The sequence below is a fragment of the Microtus oregoni genome, unplaced genomic scaffold, assembly GCF_018167655.1.
Source record: "Microtus oregoni isolate MIOR12 unplaced genomic scaffold, Mior012 000036F_ref0000092, whole genome shotgun sequence".
NCBI lineage: Eukaryota > Metazoa > Chordata > Mammalia > Rodentia > Cricetidae > Microtus > Microtus oregoni.
Window position 1 is genome coordinate 6,268,048 of NW_024543095.1, and position 18,946 is coordinate 6,286,993.

At 42.5% G+C, this 18,946-nt stretch overlaps 1 protein-coding gene across 5 annotated transcripts in view; it reads left to right on the plus strand.

Moving 5' to 3' along the window:
- The window catches only part of Ltbp1 (latent transforming growth factor beta binding protein 1), a 373,313-nt gene that overhangs the window by 202,054 nt on the left and 152,313 nt on the right, over window positions 1–18,946 (plus strand). For all 5 annotated transcript variants that reach the window (XM_041631028.1, XM_041631029.1, XM_041631030.1 and 2 more), the window contains 2 exons: window positions 8,997–9,221; window positions 11,163–11,437. In XM_041631028.1, the coding sequence (XP_041486962.1) occupies window positions 8,997–9,221; window positions 11,163–11,437 (500 nt within the window). The remainder of the gene's footprint in view (window positions 1–8,996; window positions 9,222–11,162; window positions 11,438–18,946) is intronic.

Genomic DNA, 18,946 nt, shown 5'->3' on the forward strand with positions numbered 1-18,946 from the left:
TCTTCTCTTTGAAGCTCCGTGGGTTAGAGTCATGTCCCCTCGTCGCCATTAACTCATTAACTGCTTCTATGAAGCTGGGGATAGGAGCTGGAGAATGTTTCAAGCATCCATGTTCCCAGTGCTATTTTTTTTTTTAACCATCCAGCATGGCAAGAGCCTCTCTGGTCCCTATGGAGGGAGTGTTTCACTTTGGAGAAACTCACTTTATAACCTCTCTCAAGGACTCATCTCCAAACACCCCGAACATCCCTTGGGAGATTAGGTTTCGGTATGAGTTTTGGAGAGCACAAACCTCCAGATGCAGAAGCTGAATAAAAGGAGAAATATTACAAGATGCATAGATACAAGATGCATTTTTTCCTGCCTAGCCTCCTCAGGGCGTCCTTAGAGAGTGCTAATAAGGTTTGTTGAGTTCCTGTGTGCTCTGGGATATGGAAGAAAGGGCTAAAAGCATCATGACCTCTTTCCTACACAGTCAAGTGACAATGGGAGAAAGGGGGACAACACAAGCAGAGTAGAAAGCGCCTTGATAAATGATGTAGACATGATGTTAGACCTGCCTCCCATGGTTGCAGGCACCTCTAGTTAACATTCTCCTCTCTCCTTTGATGGATGTTGTTGTTTTCTGAATCCATACTTGTACCCAAATTTGCCAGCTACAGGAATTTGGCTATCTTTGATGTCAGACAGTTTTATTGAAATGCTGGGCTGTTGTTAGATCTGCTTGTTGAGGTTTTTGACTCTGAAAATATTCAAAAATTCTAAATCTAGATTCATCTCAATTCCCTTTCTGAGGCACAGGAATGAATAGGTCTCAAGAAGATATTAATAATGATCTCGGTGGGATATGAACTTGGTATCCTGAAAGACCTGCAGGAGCCTTTGCAAATCACAGCTGCGAAACCAAGTTTAAAAGGGATTGAGGCTTCCTTTTAATATTACTGAAGAGAGCTCTGGCTTAAGTGGTATTACTGGGTTTCTGCCTTTTGCAAGGATATTTTTTAAAAAATGCCAGGCCAGGGTGACCGAAGTGGCAGCACATCCCTTTAGACAGCTGTAGTGATGCCCTGCTAAGGTGCCCTGGCCTGCACAGATAAGGACCAAGATCGCCCTTATGAAATCTGTCTCCTTTTTCATTATGGGGTGGGCCATCATTTTTCCAGATGTACATGTCTGTGTCCTATCCCCGAAGTAGTAAAACTTGGGTTTCAATCAGCATCCATCACTTAACAGATGTGATCCAGCCCCTTGAACACAGGTGGCAGATAGAAGGATATACGATGTTCCCATGTCGCCTTTTAAATTTTAAATTCTGTCCATCACATTTGATGAGATGGATAAGTTTGCACCTTGTCTCATTAGCAGGTTGTCTGAATGGCTTAGCACCAGGCTCCATATAAACGTGCATTAACGTTACTGGCAAAGAGGGAGGCCCTTTTCCGGCCACATCCCAATTCCCAGGACAAATGATGTCCCGCACGGGAGTGGATGGACCGCTGGCAGGGACGGGTGATATAGCTGAAGTTTTGAGAATCAGAATTTTGAAAATGAAGAATCTGAATCCCAGTTATCTCCTTCGTAGATAGAGGCATGACAATCTTTAAATATCCTTATTTTCTTGTTGTTTGTTTTAATTTATTTTTCATTTTACGTAGCAACCCCAGCTCCCCCTCAACTTGAAGCCTTGGTTTTTAAAGACTGTTGCCAAAGGATGTCTTAGCTTAAGGTGCCTGCGATTTGCGGTGTTTACCAACGCGTACAGTTTGCCAGCATGAGTACAGATGGCGATACAAGTGACTCCAGGGTTGGGAAGGAGTGAGCGCCACTTGAAGACTGGAAAGTGGAGCGTGGTGGTAGGCTCCATCCACTAAGTTCCTCAGGGTTTACAAAGTATAAACCTAGATGAAGTGAGATAGCTCGCAGTGGTGGTAAGGTTGATGATTAATGAAGAGGAAATTATAAACAAAGCTGGAATGATAAATGGGCCATTCTAAATTAGAAGCTTTGGCATGGACTTCCTATCTCCTGGGTGTAAACAGGATACAGCATAGAAGCCTTTGCTAATGCCCAGCAACATTAAAATCTTCCAGTATTTGTGGAATTCTTGTGTGTAGTCTTGGCTGTTTTGGCCTTGTTAAACTCTCTATTTACGTTAACATGGCTGCAGTATCCTCTCTGTCTGGGTATCTCATTGGAGGAGGTTGAATGAAAGTGGCCTTCTGAGTTTGTAAAGCAGATCAATCAAAAAAATGTGCTCCTCTGTTCCTCTCTTCTGACTTCAGGTGGAGGCAATCATCGAAGCATCCCCTTGACTCTCGTCGCCACTAATTCTGCTTGGGACAGTGAAGCATATGCTAAGTGAGAAGGAAAACACATCTTCTCTGTCTTGTTCAGGTTTTTAGGATCTGTAGTTGGCTCAAAAAAAGAAAAGAGAAGGGAAGAGAGAGAGAGAGAGAGAGAGAGAGAGAGAGGATAGAGAGAAGAGGAGGAGAGAGAGAGGAGAGAGGGGCGAGGGAATGAGGGAGAGAAGGAAAGAAAGAAGAGAGGAGAGAAAGGAGAGAGGGGCAAGGGAATGAGAGAGAGAGAGAAGGAGAGAAAGAGAGAGAGGAGAGGAGAGAGAGGAGAGAGGGGTGAGGGAATGAGGGAGAGAAGGAGAGAGAGGAAAAGAGAGAGAGGAAAGGGGGAGGGAGAAGGAGAAGGAGAGAGAGGGAAAGAGAGAGAGAGGAGAGGAGAGAGAGGAGAGGAGAGAGAGGAGAGAGGGGTGAGGGAATGAGGGAGAGAAGGAGAGAGAGGAAAAGAGAGAGAGAGGAAAGGGGGAGGGAGAAGGAGAGGGAGAGAGAGAGAGAGAGAGAGAGAGAGAGAGAGAGAATGTGTGTATGTGTGTGTCTAGTGTTGGGAAGGTCACCCCAGAGCCTTGCCCATGCTACTCAAGTGTTCTAATATTCCTAACCCAACTTTCAATCACTATGGGACGTATTTATTACCTAAAATCTTTACACTGCTCCAGTATCCATCCACTTTCTGACTGAAAAGGAGGAGAGTTGAGGTGATTAAACCTTGGTTTTCTAAAAATGTTGCTGCCTTTAGGGTATTGAGAAAAGGGAGCTAGAAACAAGCTGATATCCTCAAAGACAGCCTTATTCCTCCAATCAGAGATAACTGTTAGAAATAGTTGAAGCAGCTCTTCCCCTCAATGCCATGTTCTGTGCACAGGCCTCCTCCAGATGGAGGGTTTTCCCTTTCCCATAAGAAATGGTCTGTCTTCTGGCTCGGAAAGTCCTGGGCAGGCAGAGGTTTTAGGATCAGCTGCAGATGGCTCCAGAACATTGTGAGAGCACCTTTTAGGAATGAGAGCAGCTTAAGTGTTTTTGCAGTCAACTGAGATAACTGGAAAAAAAGAGGCAGCCTATTATCACAGCACAGAGTTCTAGAAAATGTCTTATTTTTATTTGAGCCCAAGCCTTTAATATTCGTTATTTAAGTGGAGTCCCGATTTGCAAATGTGGAACGTGACAATTCTGTCATCCCAAGCCTCTGAATACCACGAGCTGTTTTACAGAGCTCAGTGGATGATGGCGTGTGTCTGAAACACTTGATATGTTTAAAGCCCCCGACTTGCTCCTCCAAGAAGGATCCTTTGGCTCAGTTTGGCCTTTTATAATAGCATCATGAGATACTCTGAGATGTTGTCATGAAATGACACTTCCTGGAGTAGCAGGATAATGGTTCACACACCTCTTGTTATGGCAGCACTTCCCTGGGGATTGAATGATGCAAGATGGTGAATGTGAGGATGGCCAGCAAAATATCATGCTGACAAAGTTATGGCATTTCTCAGGAGGCATTCTATGTTCTCCCATCTTGTTAGACTTTCCAAAATATATGGGCCATAACCAGAGTTACAACCGACATACCACAGGCTTCTCAAGCCAACTTTAAGGGTAATTCATTCTTTTTCCTCTCCGTGTTCTGAGTAGGGTTATAGAATATTAATGGTATAGACCATAAGCCTTGCAGCACTGCTTAGAGAGTGGTATGAACTTTGAAACAGAAGAAGCTATTTGTAGCTAAATCCTACAGTCTGTAGATTGGTTTAGATTTTTTTTTCTTAAATCTATAAAAGATGACCTAAGGATAAAAGGATTGCCTGCTGCAGACAGATCAGTCTGAAGCTGTCGAGCTGAGTCAAGGGCCTTTATACCTTCATATGTTGTCCTGGAGATTTTAGAAAGTACTGGAACAAGAGAATAGATATTTTGTTTTTCATTCATGAGTGGTTATGAATAGTGACCTTTTAGTGATTAAAACAGCTAGTCAGAAGCTGTTCCCCAATGACTGGGGACACGGGGTTATTAGGGCTCATGGATGACCGTTGTTTTCTCTTGGCTAGCACAGTACACAGGACAATTATAGGGAAATCATCTCTGGAGTGATAGGCAGACAGACTCAGAGGACCTAAGCCCATGTTGGATTTTAGAGTCCATTAGCATTACTGGAAATACCTTATAGAAGCCAATTGGTTAATTTTAAAGATGGCTACTTCAATGAATTTATGTCAGTGTATATTATAGACAGTCCTCAATTTACATATTTTAACAATATTATTTATTTAGGAAGGGTCTCACTATGTAACCTTGGATTTCCTAGAACTTGCTATGTAGACGAGGTGTGCCTTGAACTCAAAGCTTCCACCTGCCTCTGTCCCCTAAGCGCTGTGTTTAAAGGTGTGTGCCGCCATGTTTACCTTTACATTGTTGCAGCTTAATAGATGGAAACATTCAAGCTGCACAGCTTTTTAATGTCAAAACATCAAAGGGGAGGGCATAAATATGTAGAGCAATGCAAGTCAAACGGTAAGGCTATTCTTTTTACCAGTTCGTATGTTAGAAGCATGAAGAATTGAAATGGTTTATTTATTTGATTGGAACCAGTCAAGAGTAGTTGATGATCTTCTCACTGTGTAACTTATAACACAGAATCTCTCTTTTTCCCTCTAAACCCACAGTTCTCAAGCTGTGGGTCGCAACTCTATTGGGCCTGAATGACCCTTTCACAGGGTCACCTAAGACCACCAGAAAACACAGATATTTACATTATGATTCATAGCAATAGCAAAATTGCAGTATAAAGTAGCGATGAAGATAATTTTCATGCTACAGCTGTCCATGGGGAATTGTATTAGAGGGCTGCAGAATTAGAAAGGTTGGGGATCTCTGCTCTATGGACTGCCACACCCCTCTTCTTTTGGACAGAATTTTGGAATCAAACTCAAAGGAGTTTGATACCAGACTTGGTCACTAAAATTCCTGCAAATTTTAAATTTTAAAATTTTAAATTACCAGACTGCGAGTCTCCTTCTCAGATTGTTACTGTTACTTCCTCGAAGTCCATACCATCTTTTGATTATTCAGTTTTGTTAAACATTCTGTGGTTCTATTGCTTTGGGGTTAGGAGGCAACAGGACTACCTGCCTTGATGTGTGTGTCCCTAACTAAGGGCTGTGTGGCACCTACTCATCATCTGAACTTGGCAGGAGGGATGGAATTAGGTACTGGTCATGACAGACACCTGCCATTAGCAAAGGGACAGAGATAGCAATGATGTTTACATTTGATGCATTTGTTCAGGGTACCATGGTCACTAAAATTCCTGCAAATTTTAAATTTTAAAAATTGGAAGAGAGTCTGTGTTCCACTGAGGAATCATTCATAGCACATTTGCATAATATATTAGTATCTTTAAGTATGGTACTCTTCACTGCTACTCAGAATACATTGAGCTCACCCGGTGAGCCAAATTATGGTTTTGAAGATGAAGTCATAATTGAACTAAGAGTTCCAAGGATACTGACTACTGGAATCATTTTGACTATCTCTTCTTTTACCTGGTTTTGCTCAGAGTTGATGGGATACCAGCAGAAGTTCAGGGGTTCCCCAGACCCCTGCTAATCTGGGTTGTTTGACTCGAGCTGAGACATGGGCCTAGAACACAGTCTCTGGGGTGTGGCCTGGTGATGTTTTTCCGCTCTCTCTCCTTCTCCACCTTCTCGGTTTCTGCCATGTTCTGCTGAGCCTCCCTGCAGATTCCAACGCTTCCTATTCCTCTCAGTGCCTGCTGCCGTCACCCTGGGCTCTGTTGCCAACTTGTCTCTCAGTTATTATGACAGTTTCCAAACTGGCCCTCCCAGCATTGTCACTTTTCTGCTCAGCTAATCCTGAATGCCATCTGCAGCGCAGCCTTCCTGGAACACGCTGGCAACCTTCTTAATCCCCTCCTTCAAGCCTCAGGATAGCCTGTCCATCACAAAATAAAGTCCAAACCCCATGTCACGTCTTTAATAACCTCTTGGTCTGACGTAAGCCTTCACGTTCCAGCTTATAGCCTGATCCCCTCCCTTCCTTTAAAAGCCTGGGTTTTAACAAGAAACATTGACTCACCCTCTCCGAGACAAGCCACCTTTTCCTTTACAAAGATGATCTCTCTGGAGGATACTGTCTACATTTTCAATTTTGCTCAGTCTTGAAGACGACTCCCAGTTGTCTTTCGGGAAGTGCTTGCTCAATTCTCTCTGAAGTTCTAAAGGGTTGTATTGACATGTTGCAGTCATTGATTCTTTGTGGTTTTACTTATCCTGCACTTTTTTTTAATTTTTATTTATTTATTTATTAAAGATTTCTGTCTCTTCCCCGCCACCGCCTCCCATTTCCCTCCCCCTCCCCCAATCAAGTCCCCCTCCCTCGTCAGCCCAAATAGCAATCAGGGTTCCCTGCCCTGTGGGAAGTCCAAGGACCACCCACCTCCATCCAGGTCTAGTAAGGTGAGCATCCAAACTGCCTAGGCTCCCACAAAGCCAGTACGTGCAGTTGGATCAAAAACCCATTGCCATTGTTCTTGAGTTCTCAGTAGTCCTCATTGTCTAATGTCACTGGTGAACTGTAACGTTCCTGAAGGGAACGGACTGAAGCTTCTTTACAACCTACCGAATGTGTTCAACAAAATGGCCGACACAGAACCGTTCACTTCTTTGGATGTTTATGTTTATCTGTTTCTTTATGTTTTTAGACCTTAAGCATTTCTGCTACATTCTAAACTAAACAGGACTCATTCTCAGACCTCACAGAACATCAGTGAGGGAGGTATACACAGTAGTCTGACAGCTGTCATGTAGTCCGCAATGTGACCTGAACAGTAGTGCCTGAGAGGCAACTCTGGATGCTTCCCAGAGAGACAAGGGCCCGGCAGAGTCTAAAGGATGAACAGGAAGTCAGTCTGCGGAAGGGAGCTGAATGAAAGGTGTCCCAGGCAAGAGGACTCCCCGAGAAGCTTATCAGTGCTGAATTAAGTTCAGTGGGCTGTGCTGTGAGAGCTAGGGTGAGCTCAGAAGTGCTGAGATGCAGAGGGAGTGGACTTCTGAGTAATGGGAAGAGGGGAGTTCGAGAGTGGATGTCAGTTGAGTGAGGCAGGGAAGAAGCAACCACGTTTTACTAATGACCACAGCGGAAGCATAGGGATGTCTATGGGATGTCTCCATGGAGATATACAGTTGTAGACAGTTTGACGTTCAGTATAAAGCTTTGGCAGGATCCCAAGTTTGAGGACATGATGAAATGATAGCAACATTTGTGGAACTAGTCAAGAAGATGGTAGGACCAGACCACAGTGGCAGCAGTGTTAAAGGAAGGCTTCTGAGAAAAATCTGCAGATGGGTAAGGAATGAGGCAGGAATCAATTAGATGAGCAAGGCGCCATAGTAACCAAAGGACAGTGACACAGAAACCTTTGTGTCCTTAGCAGGATGGAGTCTGTAGAGGAAAAGGAAGGTGTGTCCTGTCCCGAGGTATCTTACAGTTACATTCGGAAATAAAGAAAGATTTTAGGCAAGCGTAGTCATGAAGGACACCATTTCAAGAACATGAAAGCTAAAAAGAAATAGAGTCGAGGGGCTTTTCTTGTTCAAGCAGGAAGAAATTTGATGGCATTTAGAGGCTGCAAGGATGCGCTCACTAACAATGAGGAAGGTCCACCATAGCTGAGTTTCCCAAGTGCAAAACTGGAAATTCTTCACCTAGTGCATCTTCCTATCTTTTGATATTTTGATAAGTGAGCAAACTTCAAACTAATGATAACTCAGATACTACCAGATGTCTGGGTTTATTTGATTTTTTTTTTTTTTTTTGTCAAACAGTCTGGAAAATCCCTATGAAGCACACTTCAAGCTGTCTGAACTTTATGTCCTCAGTAGCACATAGTTCATTGTCTTCTACAGAAACAAAATTTATTACTCTAATTTGTTACTTTATCTGTCCTATGAGCAAATACCTACTCTATGCACAATATCTTTTAGGTACTGAGGACATGATCAAAGTATAAATATCTTTTCTTTTGATGAAATTTATAATCTATGTTAGCATTGGCTAATTGCCAGTAAACAGAGATGCAAAGCAATTTCAAATTGCAGGAGATACTTAAAATGGTACTGTGGTACACAGTAATCCTGAGTAGTGGTTATTTCATGTGTACATACATGCATGCATACATATATGGATGTAAATTTTGTTCCAGTTTTATTTATGTGTCTACATGCGTATGTATGCGGGTCTGTTTGTGTGCCAGGGACTATGTGTGGAGGTCAGAGGACAAGCTGTATGAATTAGTTCTCTCCTTCCACCATGTGGGTTCTGGGGATCAAACCCAGGTCATCAGACACGGCGACAGGCACTTTGCACACTCAGCCATCTTGTAGACGTACTTCATTCTTTCCCTGTGAACTCTTCTTTCTGTTGTTGGGGCAGCCAATCACCAACTCACAGAAGCTAGTGCCTTTTTATTGTCAGGAGAAGCTAACATAAACTCTTCGGCCATGTATGAATTCCCAGTGGCTAGGATGTCTGAAATAGGATGTGTGTTTGGATGTGGAGGGAGGGTGCTGGTTGATCGTTATGTGACCTTTGGGACACTAACCAGCTCTCCACGCCATTGTCTCTTTTCCTTTTCAGTAATTTGCCATCTTCCATGTATGAATGGTGGCCAGTGCAGCTCAAGGGACAAATGTCAATGCCCTCCAAATTTCACAGGAAAGCTTTGCCAGATCCCCGTCCTTGGTGCCAGTGGGCCTAAACACTACCAGCACTCCCAGCAGCCAGGCAAGGCGTTGGGGTCACACGTCATCCATTCCACACACACCTTGCCTCTGACCATGACTAGCCAGCAGGGAGTCAAAGGTAAGCTTTGCGTTCTCATCTTGCTCATTGCCCAGTCCTCTGTCCCCAGGTCAGGCCTATAGAGATGTCTCCACATACAGCCAGGCCTGGGGTTGACACAGACAGGAGAGTGTGGATCTGTGACCTGAGGGCTGGCGGTGGAGACGGGAATGTGGGTCCACTTGTGTGGCTGCAGGACTGTCTAGGTCACAGTGAACTGGCATCTGGAAAATAAGATAGCTGTAAGAAGTGCCTGCTCCTCGGGACTCAGCACCACGAAGTGATGGATGTGCAAGGCCAGAAACAAGGTCAGGGTTGGGCCCTGACAGCAGCAATAAACTAAGGGGCCACACCGCACCCGATGATGAATTGTGAGAGTCCCACGCGATCACTTCTCGTCACTGGGCTTCACTCTGCCCATCTGTAGAGGAAGGCAAACTAGGTCACTTGGAGCTCACACATTCTGTGACTAATTCATTCTTTCATAGCTGGCATCCTCAGGAATCTACGGCTTTAAAAGGGGGTCAGAGAAGTGTAACTCGCTCTTCCTCTTTAAACCCTGGATGCGTGTGCCAGAGATTAACATTTTGTCTGAAATTTTCTTTGAAGGGGGCAGAAAGGCAGTCTGTGACACATAAATACAGACATAGTGTGTCGTCAGAAAGAACTCAGACATATATATATGTAAGAGATATCTAAAACAGATAAAAGAGGCACACTTATTTATTTATTTTTTAAATTTATTTATTTATTAAAGATTTCTGTCTCTTCCCCGCCACCGCCTCCCATTTCCCTCCCCCTCCCCCTAGACCTGGATGGAGGTGGGGGTTCCTTGGACTTCCCACAGGACAGGGAACCCTGACTGTTTTTTTTTAATATTTATTTATTTATTTATTTATTTATTTATTATGTATACAATATGCTGTCTGTATGCCTGAAGGCCAGAAGAGGGTGCCAGACCTCTTTAGAGAGGGTTGTGAGCCACCACGTGGTTGCTGGGAATTGAACTCAGGACCTTTGGAAGAGCAGGCAATGCTCTTAACCACTGAGCCATCTCTCCAGCCCCAAGAGGCACACTTTGTGAAACTGAATCTCTACTTTTAATGGAAAAATTTAAGTCCTAAAATTTCTATAATGAAATTTCTGTAGAAGAGATTTTTATGAAATACACAAAAGTAACTAATCTCTGAGAACCTATTATCACTTGGTAAAGTATACTCACCTTATTGTGAGAGCTTCATGAATTCATATTTTGTGATTCTAGTTAAAAAACTATTCCTGTTTCTTTTTTAAAAGAGATTTATTTATTTTTATTTTATGTGCATTGGTGTCTTGTCTGCATGTATGTCTGTGTGAGGGTGTCAGATTCCCTGGAACTGGAGTTACAGACATTTGTGAGCTGCCTTGAGGGTGCTGAGTATTGAACCTAGGTCCTCTGGAAGAACAGTCAGTGCTCTTACCCACTAAACCATCTCTCTAGTCCCAGTATTCTTGTTTCTTAATGCATCATTGTTGAGATACTGTAGTGTCTGCATAATTGAAGTTTTATTTAATGTTTTATTATATGGGGGGATGTGCGCGTGTGCGCATGTACGCGTGCACGCGCATGCGCCCCAAAGTGCGTGTGTGGAGGACACCTGTGGAGTTGGTTTTCTCCCTCTACCATGTTGCATCCTGGGGAGTGAACTTGAGCCGTCAGCCTCAATGGCAGACACCTTTACCAGCTAAATCATTTTACTGCCCACAGTTTGGCTTTTTAAAAAAAATGCACAAATCCATCACTTTGAGTACAAAATTCTCAAGAATTTTGATGTCTGTGTCACAAAAAGATACTTTGCATATGTTATCCTTTGTGGAGTCTATTGGTAGGTGGGTGTATATAAACTCCATTTCATGTTTTATAAATCTTGAGTTTCCTATTAATGATTCATGATTAACAAATTGTCCTCCTGATCTTTGTAGTGAAATTTCCCCCCAACATAGTCAATATCCATGTGAAACACCCTCCTGAGGCTTCTGTCCAGATACACCAGGTTTCCAGAATCGACAGCCCAATGGGCCAGAAGGCCAAAGAAGCTCACCCAGGCCAGTCACAAGTCTCTTACCCAGGGCTTCCGGTCCAGAAGACCCAGACGGTGCATTCCACGTACTCCCACCAGCAGGTCCTCCCACATGTGTATCCCGTGGCTGCTAAGGCACAGCTCGGCCGATGCTTCCAGGAAACCATCGGGTCACAGGTGAGCAGTGTGGTTCAGGCCATCTTGATAACGTTTTCTGAGTGGGACATCATCCTAATAAGAAACCAGGCCTTGTACAAATGAATTTCTACAGAAAAGACTGGTAAGCTATGGCGAATCTAGAAATAAAAATTTTATTAAAACGTAGCCCTGCACATTCATTTCCTTTTCATCTCTACCAATCTCGTGCAGGGAGCAGAACTTAGTATATCCAATGAGTATATTATGTGGTCTACAAAACCCTTTTATTTTGTGTCCCTTTGCAGAAAAAAAAGTCTTGCTGACACATCATGTATAGAATAATTTTAAGTAGTGAACTTCAGGAAGTGTTGCCAGACTTTCATGGTTACTTGTTTATACTTATGCAAGTGTGTGTGTGTGTGTGTGTGTGCACAATGATCTGTGTGCAAAACATTCCAGCCCTGAGATGTGGCAGAGGAGCTATCTTATCAAAAATGTCTGAAAATATTTTCTTAGTGTTTTGATAATATATACATTAGTAAATAGAGTTTAATTTGGAATCTCCTATGCAATAATAATTGATATCATCTTTTGTTTCCTTTTAATTTGCAATAAGATGACAATGAATAAATTATTCAGTTGAATTTTTTTTTTTTTTTTTTTGGTTTTTCGAGACAGGGTTTCTCTGTGGTTTTGGAACCTGTCCTGGAACTAGCTCTTGTAGACGAGGCTGGTCTTGAACTCACAGAGATTCACCTGCCTCTGCCTCCCAAGTGCTGGGATTAAAGGCGTGCGCCACCACTGCCTGGCTATTCAGTTGAATTTTAAGTGTCATTGGAGTTATGTAACATAAGGGCCAGCTTGTTGGGGGTTTCTGTCCTGCCCAGTTCCCACAGTCGTTAAGCCCCAAAGAAAATCACACAGAAGTCTCCATAAGTCATAAAATTGATTGGCCCAGCTCAGGCTTCTTATTAGCTCTTATAACTTATATAAACCCATTACTCTTATCTATGTTAGCCACGTGGCTCAGTACCTTTTCAATGGTGTAGGTCACATCCTGCTTCTTCCATGGTCTGTGCAGGACTGCAAGAGAGCTTCCTTCTTCCCAGAATACTCCTGTTCTCCTTGCCCTGCCTCTACTTCCTGTCTGGTTGTCTCGCCTATACTTCCTGCCTGGCTACCAGCCAATCAGCATTTATTTAAAATATAATTAACAGAATATAGAATTGTCCCACACCAGAGTTATTGTGTCTTTAGCCTATATCATAAAGTAGAAGACCATTTCCTTTTACATTCCTCCATTGAATCTGTGTATTGAAGATAGCCTGAATTTTTAATTGAAGTGCACTTTATAATTAAAATATAATTGTATTATTTTCCTTCTTCCCATGCCTCCATCTAGTCCTTCCTCTGTTTCCTCTTACTTCCACTCAAAATCATAGGCTTCTGATTTCTCCTCCCCAACCACTTGGTTCTGCTGCTTTGGGCAATGTGGTACTTTGTCCTGTGATCCTCTACCTGCCTTTTGGTTATGGCTTAAATACCTTACAAATAGTGTAAGGAATATGTATTCTTCATTTCAAGAATAGTGTGTGGGAAGATGGAGAGCTAAAACTGAAAAGGAGAAATGCCTTAGGCTTATAGAACCAATCGTTATTGCTTAAGAAACCTTCCACAACACTTTAGATGCTAAGTCACTGTAGGATTTTTACCACCCTTCTCAAAGAACTGAAATTTAGTTTATGGATTTGAATGGAGTTGCAATATGCAGAATAAAAAGGCATCATGGGGAATTAACAGATTTTGTTTGGTGTCAGGGGCCCAGCACTTGGTGGCAGAGAACCAACTTCCTTATCTACAAATTGGAGGCAAGAATATAGTGCTTATGAGTTATGTTAAGATATGACATAATAATTAATGTGAACCACATTTTGTAAATGTCAGAGAATTATGAGTGTAGAGGATCCTGATAGCGTCAAACTTTTGAAAGAAGCCAGAATTCCTGGTTGTTTATGTTTATGTGGTATAGCTTTTCAAAGATGGAAAAACCTTCAGTCTTCCAAATGTAACATTTATCTGCCTATGGATACCCGAAGTACCTACGTCTGGGCATGTGATAGCTAATCCTGATTGTCCTTGATTCAAGGAAAAGATGCATATGACATTAATATAGCATTGTTGCGGGTGTGTTTTCGAGGGCTCTGGCACAGCCAGCAGTTTGGTGCATGGGCAGGTTAAAATCTCAATAGAGTGTTGGGAGCTGGGAGAACTATGGAAAGTGAGGTTTGGTTGGAAGAGGCAGGTCACCAAGTTGGTGATCATAAAGAACCCACTCACTGTAGGCCCAGAAGCATGGAACTAACCTACCGTACGCTGCCGCCTCTGCAGCCACGAGGCGAAATACACGCTCATCTCAGAAGCTGCGTTCCCAGATGTCTTGCCGCAGGGACGAAATAGCTGCTTGGAACAGAGCACTTGAAATAGCTACACCTCTCCACGGCAGTCGTGTTGGCAAGCCCTCTAGAGAGAAGGAACACCATCCATTTAAGTTTATCTCTGAAGGAGAGGGCACAGATGGATAGGAGCAATGTGGCTGGAGATAAATTGTATGCACGTCATAGTTTTGCCCCAGATGAGGCTTGGAGACAGAAGGTGAGTTTGGTGCCATTTGCATTGTTTAATCATTCCAGCTTAGGTTGGCCATGGAGAAAGGGAAAAGCAGATCCTTTTAAAACTCTGTGCCCAGTACCTTTCTCCCCAGTTTCCAAGTTGGAGCACAGATGATAAAAAGGCTTTGAAAATGAAACACAACAAACTTGCTTTTCTCCTATGATATCAGACAGATGATGCCAACTAGAAAAGATGAACACAAATTAGTTAGAAGTCTAAACCAGACTGTTCAGTTGAAGTGAATTGAGAGATTGATGGAGGTACCTAAATAATTCAAGCCCAGTGGAATACTCTTGCCTTATCTGGATCCTGTTCTGACTTTCGGCTGAATGATCCAGACGGTGATCTCAATTCTTAATTCATTTTGCATGTGTAGCCACCGACACATAGCTTCAAAATAAGACTATTTCATCAGACATTCCTAGCATGTATTTGCCTTCCTACTTGTGAGAAATTCTGTTGGGAAGTGAAGATTGCTGAATTAATTAGTGCAATTCAGATGAAGCATATAATTATTTGAAAATAATCAATAGTGTATAGGTGTGTCCTGCTAGGATGTTGCAAACAGACACAGACAGGTGTGGGTGGATTTTAAATGAATGGGGTCAGGGAGAAAACAACCAACCCTACATCCCTTTCACCTTGCTCATTGGGCGTGCTCAGTAGCTGGAGCTATTGAGACTTCACATGGATAGTAATATGCACTTAGGTCTGTATGTATAAGAGGTCGAACACCAGATGAGCTTGGCAGAAATAGTTCATATTTCTGTGACGTAGTATATTAATTGGGCCAGAGACTCAACATGCACTGCAAGTGTAGCTAAGCCATGGAACTTTCCTGGTCGAAAATTTCAGATCTATCTAAATGGTAGAGGAAAAACGAACAGTTGTTTATGAAGTCAAGCTTACAGATCAAAGGGATGAGATTCAACAGGGAGAAGGTTTTTAGAGGTAGTTGAGGAAAAGAGTCTCAAGAGGCCAGAGAAGCAAGAGATTCCTGAAAGGCTTAGGTGCACATAATTTTAATGATCTTAAAACTGGGGCCTAGTGCAATGTTAACGGCTGTTGGTGAGGTCAACGTGTCTTGAAGCCTCCTTACTAAGAACCCAGTTCAGCGTTGTTAAGGGTGACATGGCCACACAGAACATGTGTGTTCTTCCAAAAATGTCCAACCTGAACCTATAAACCTTCACAGCTAAACTTCAGAGTGTAGGGAATACTGGGGGTAAAGGGGAAAGCTAAAATTATCACATAGTCATAGAAAAATATAGATCCATAATGTAGGACAACATCGCGTCTTTTATAACCATGCCATGAAAACAAAAGTAGGGTGATTTCTCTAGGAAGAGGCACGGGAGACATACAGTAGATGGGGGTGAAACTTAGTGTGCATGGTGGTAGGAGGAGGGCACGCACATACCACAACATGTGTAGAGGCCAGATGGCATCTTGGAACTCTTTCTACCCTGCGGGTCCCAGGGATCTAACCCAAGATGCCAGCTTGGTTGCAAGTATCCTTACCCACTGAGCCATCTTGCTCAACTGAAACGAGAGTTTTTTTGTTTTTTTAAAAAATAAACCAGATGTAAAATGTTTCAGAAAGAAATAAAAAAATTGAACTGGATATTAGATGTTACTTTGGAATTATTAGTTATCTAGGTGTGATGATAGTTTTGAGTTTATGCGGGAAAGTGTTCCTTATTCTTGTGAGCTGAGTCAGAAAGATTGTCAGAACGAAGCATCATGGTGTCGATAGTGTTCTCTCACAATGTATTCCATATACAGGTGTGGAAAGATGCCAGCACCCTTTTGAACGGCAGTTCAGCATACAGGTTATCACCCTATCAGTCTTTGAATGGCCTAGCATGTTTGAAATTTTCTTATGCGAGGAGAGGGGAACTACTAAATGTTCCTGGACTTACAAATAAAATAAATATGCTTCAAACTGAACTTGGGAAATGCAGCTTCGAGACATTGAATGCAATTTTAGAAAAGGGTGTTAACCAGTTTTGTCTGTTGGCTGGGGCTGGATGTGAGAAGCTGAACTTGTATCAAACGTGAAATGCTCAAGGGTCGACAAAGGGGACTGGGAGATGAAGGTCAGTAGTCTATAGGGCACGGATCATCGCGATTTGGTTGTGGACCGCTGTGACGGAAATGAGTGTGGCTGAACTCTTCTGAGCTTTTTTACTTTGAAGCGAGGCCAATGTTCTTTGTCATCCAGTAGCTGATCCATGGGAAGAGGGTCTCGAGAAGGTAGCTGGCTGGATGTTTAAGGATAAATCCCACCTTGATTGGTATTAAAAATGATATATTCTTGACTATGGGTCAAAGCACGGGGATTTATCAATGAAATGCGAGGGGATTAATGGAGACAGCTCAGTGATAGGTGAATAGCTCTCCTGGAAGTATATTCATGGCAGTGGAGGTCATTTTTTTGGATGTTGTCAGAAAGAAGAGAAAGAAATAAATAACACTGGCCCTGGAAATTTCTGTGGTGATTTTAACCTGCCAAGATGGAGGGAAGAAAACCTATCCCTCCTCCTCTTTTTTTAACTTTTGTAGAAAGTGTTATTTAATTTTTCATAATCTGAAATATTTTTTTCTGTTAGGATCAGTGGGCATCACAGGAATCATTGAAAGAGTAGAAATAGAGACGACGCAAGGTGGTTTTGAGGGTAGACTTCCTGAAGCAGCTGACAAGTAATAGTCTCAGCTAACCTAAGCTCCTGTGTTACCTGTAGTAAATTGTGCGCACCATATATATTTGCAAACATTTGCAAGTCTGTTCGCTCTGTGACTGAGTTAGAATTACAGCTTTAGTGGTTACAATTACCAAGGCTTTGCGGGAAACCTGTTTTCATGAGCCTGAAACTTGAACATTTCCATTCCAGTTCTTCATCCCAGAAAATCCGTTAGGTCTGTCGCTGCCTCATTGGGGATGTTAAATTTACACTCCCTTGTCATTGTGTAGGGTGACTTTTGTTTCAAATCAGATCCTTTATTAGTGACCTAAATTCAGATCTTACATAGCATCTGTAATTGTGATTATTCGAATCGGGTTTTACTGATTGCCCCGTTGTTGAAAACAAGCCTTTTACAGCGACCTAGTGATGCCAAATAGTTTGAAAAGGCCCTGAGTGTGAAGTGTTTAGAATCACAACAATAGAGCTCAGGGTCCAGCTTCCTTGCTGGCCTTGTCATTGTCAGGTTACACAATCATGCGATCGTGGTCTCTTTGTTCAATGCGGTGACACGGACTGTAATTAGACACAGGCTGTACAGAGGAGGCAAAGCAAAATGTCTCAAGACCTTCACGTTACAAATGCTGAAAGAGCAGAAAAATTCCACATATAAACACCCAGATTAGCTATGAAGTGCAGAAACACTGGAAAACCCAAAGCAGATATAAACAGAACATTTTTATAGCACTCTAACATTGATAAAGAGGATAAAAATACCACACGAGCCCATGTTCATAGGATCATATCCATGGAGAGTTAAAGAAATGAACACAGTGGATCTTGTAAAAACTTCCATAAAGATTTAAAAAAATATCATAAGCTACAAACTTGAAGTTGAAGGTGTCTAGCATCCATTCCACTGAAGAAAAGAAGCTCCCTGGAGGTTGTAAAGAAAGAAGGGAATAGTATATGATGTGAAACACCCAAGTCACAGGTAAAAAAAGACTCTGTTTCCATTAACTATCCACCATGTAAATAATAAAGCTTGTGGCAAAATTGAGTTTAAGTGACACAAGAGCTATTTGGTAGTCTCTCAGAGGTGCCAGATGCCATTGCGGTGTTTCTTGCTGGGCAGGAAGAAAAGAATGGACCGATGGAGAAGGGCAGTAATTGGAGATAGGTCTGCCTTGTGCAACATCCTGCAGGTTAAAGCTCAGTGCTAAAGCACACTTGCACACTTGCACTGTAGAAGGGAAATAGGACCACTCTGCCTTTGTTTGCATCATAAGTAAACACTATTGAGAAATTAATGAGAAAGCGTGAACTGGAAACAGAAAATATCCTAATTGCATGGCTCAACGTACTTTTTAGAAAGTAGAAAGAAAAACTTCTTAGCTTTATTTGCGTGGATTCTGTATTTATTGCGTTTCTCATTGCTACGACAGAATACCTGACCAAAAACAAAGCAAAACACATATGGTGGAATGGTTAGCTTTGGTTAGCTTTAAGGGAATAGCCTTCACAATATTGGTGGGTTCTGGTGCCTTAGTCTCAGGTATTGTGAGCTTGTGGCATGGCTTTCCCACCTCTCTGAGAATGTGAAACCAGACAGCGGCATCAACCCAAGCCCAGGCTAAGATCTAGCTCTCATGAGGTCTCTACTAGTGATCTAGTATGCCTGTTATGCCCCAAGGCCAAAAGCTGCCACACCTTCTCCAGATAGCCTCATCATTGGGGACCACCTATTCAAGAATGCAAGACTCTGAGGTCATTTTACATTTAAGCCCTTAGAGACTAATGAGAGACTATTGGGGAAGTAGATGTGAGGCCTGCTCATGTACGTGTTAGAAAAAGAGAGGGAGGGAGGGAGGGAGGGAGAGGAAAGAAAGGGAGATGGGCTGTAGACTTTCAAACTAGTTTCTTGGTGATGGGAAAATAATTTATTGCTAGTTAAAAGAGCTAGGACGCTAAGTTTTGCTTAGAAAGTTGCTCTTTAATTTCTACATATTTTGGTCTGACTCTATGTTAATGGAGTGAAGCCTAGAGCTAAAACAGAAATCTTAGCTTTGTCCCAGCAGCACGCTGGCATTATTGTAACCCTTTCACATTGCTTATTTCCCTAAATGGAGTCCAGGAACTACTAAAACAGAGTGGATGACTAAAGAATAAATGTGGGGCGGGTGAGATGGTTCAG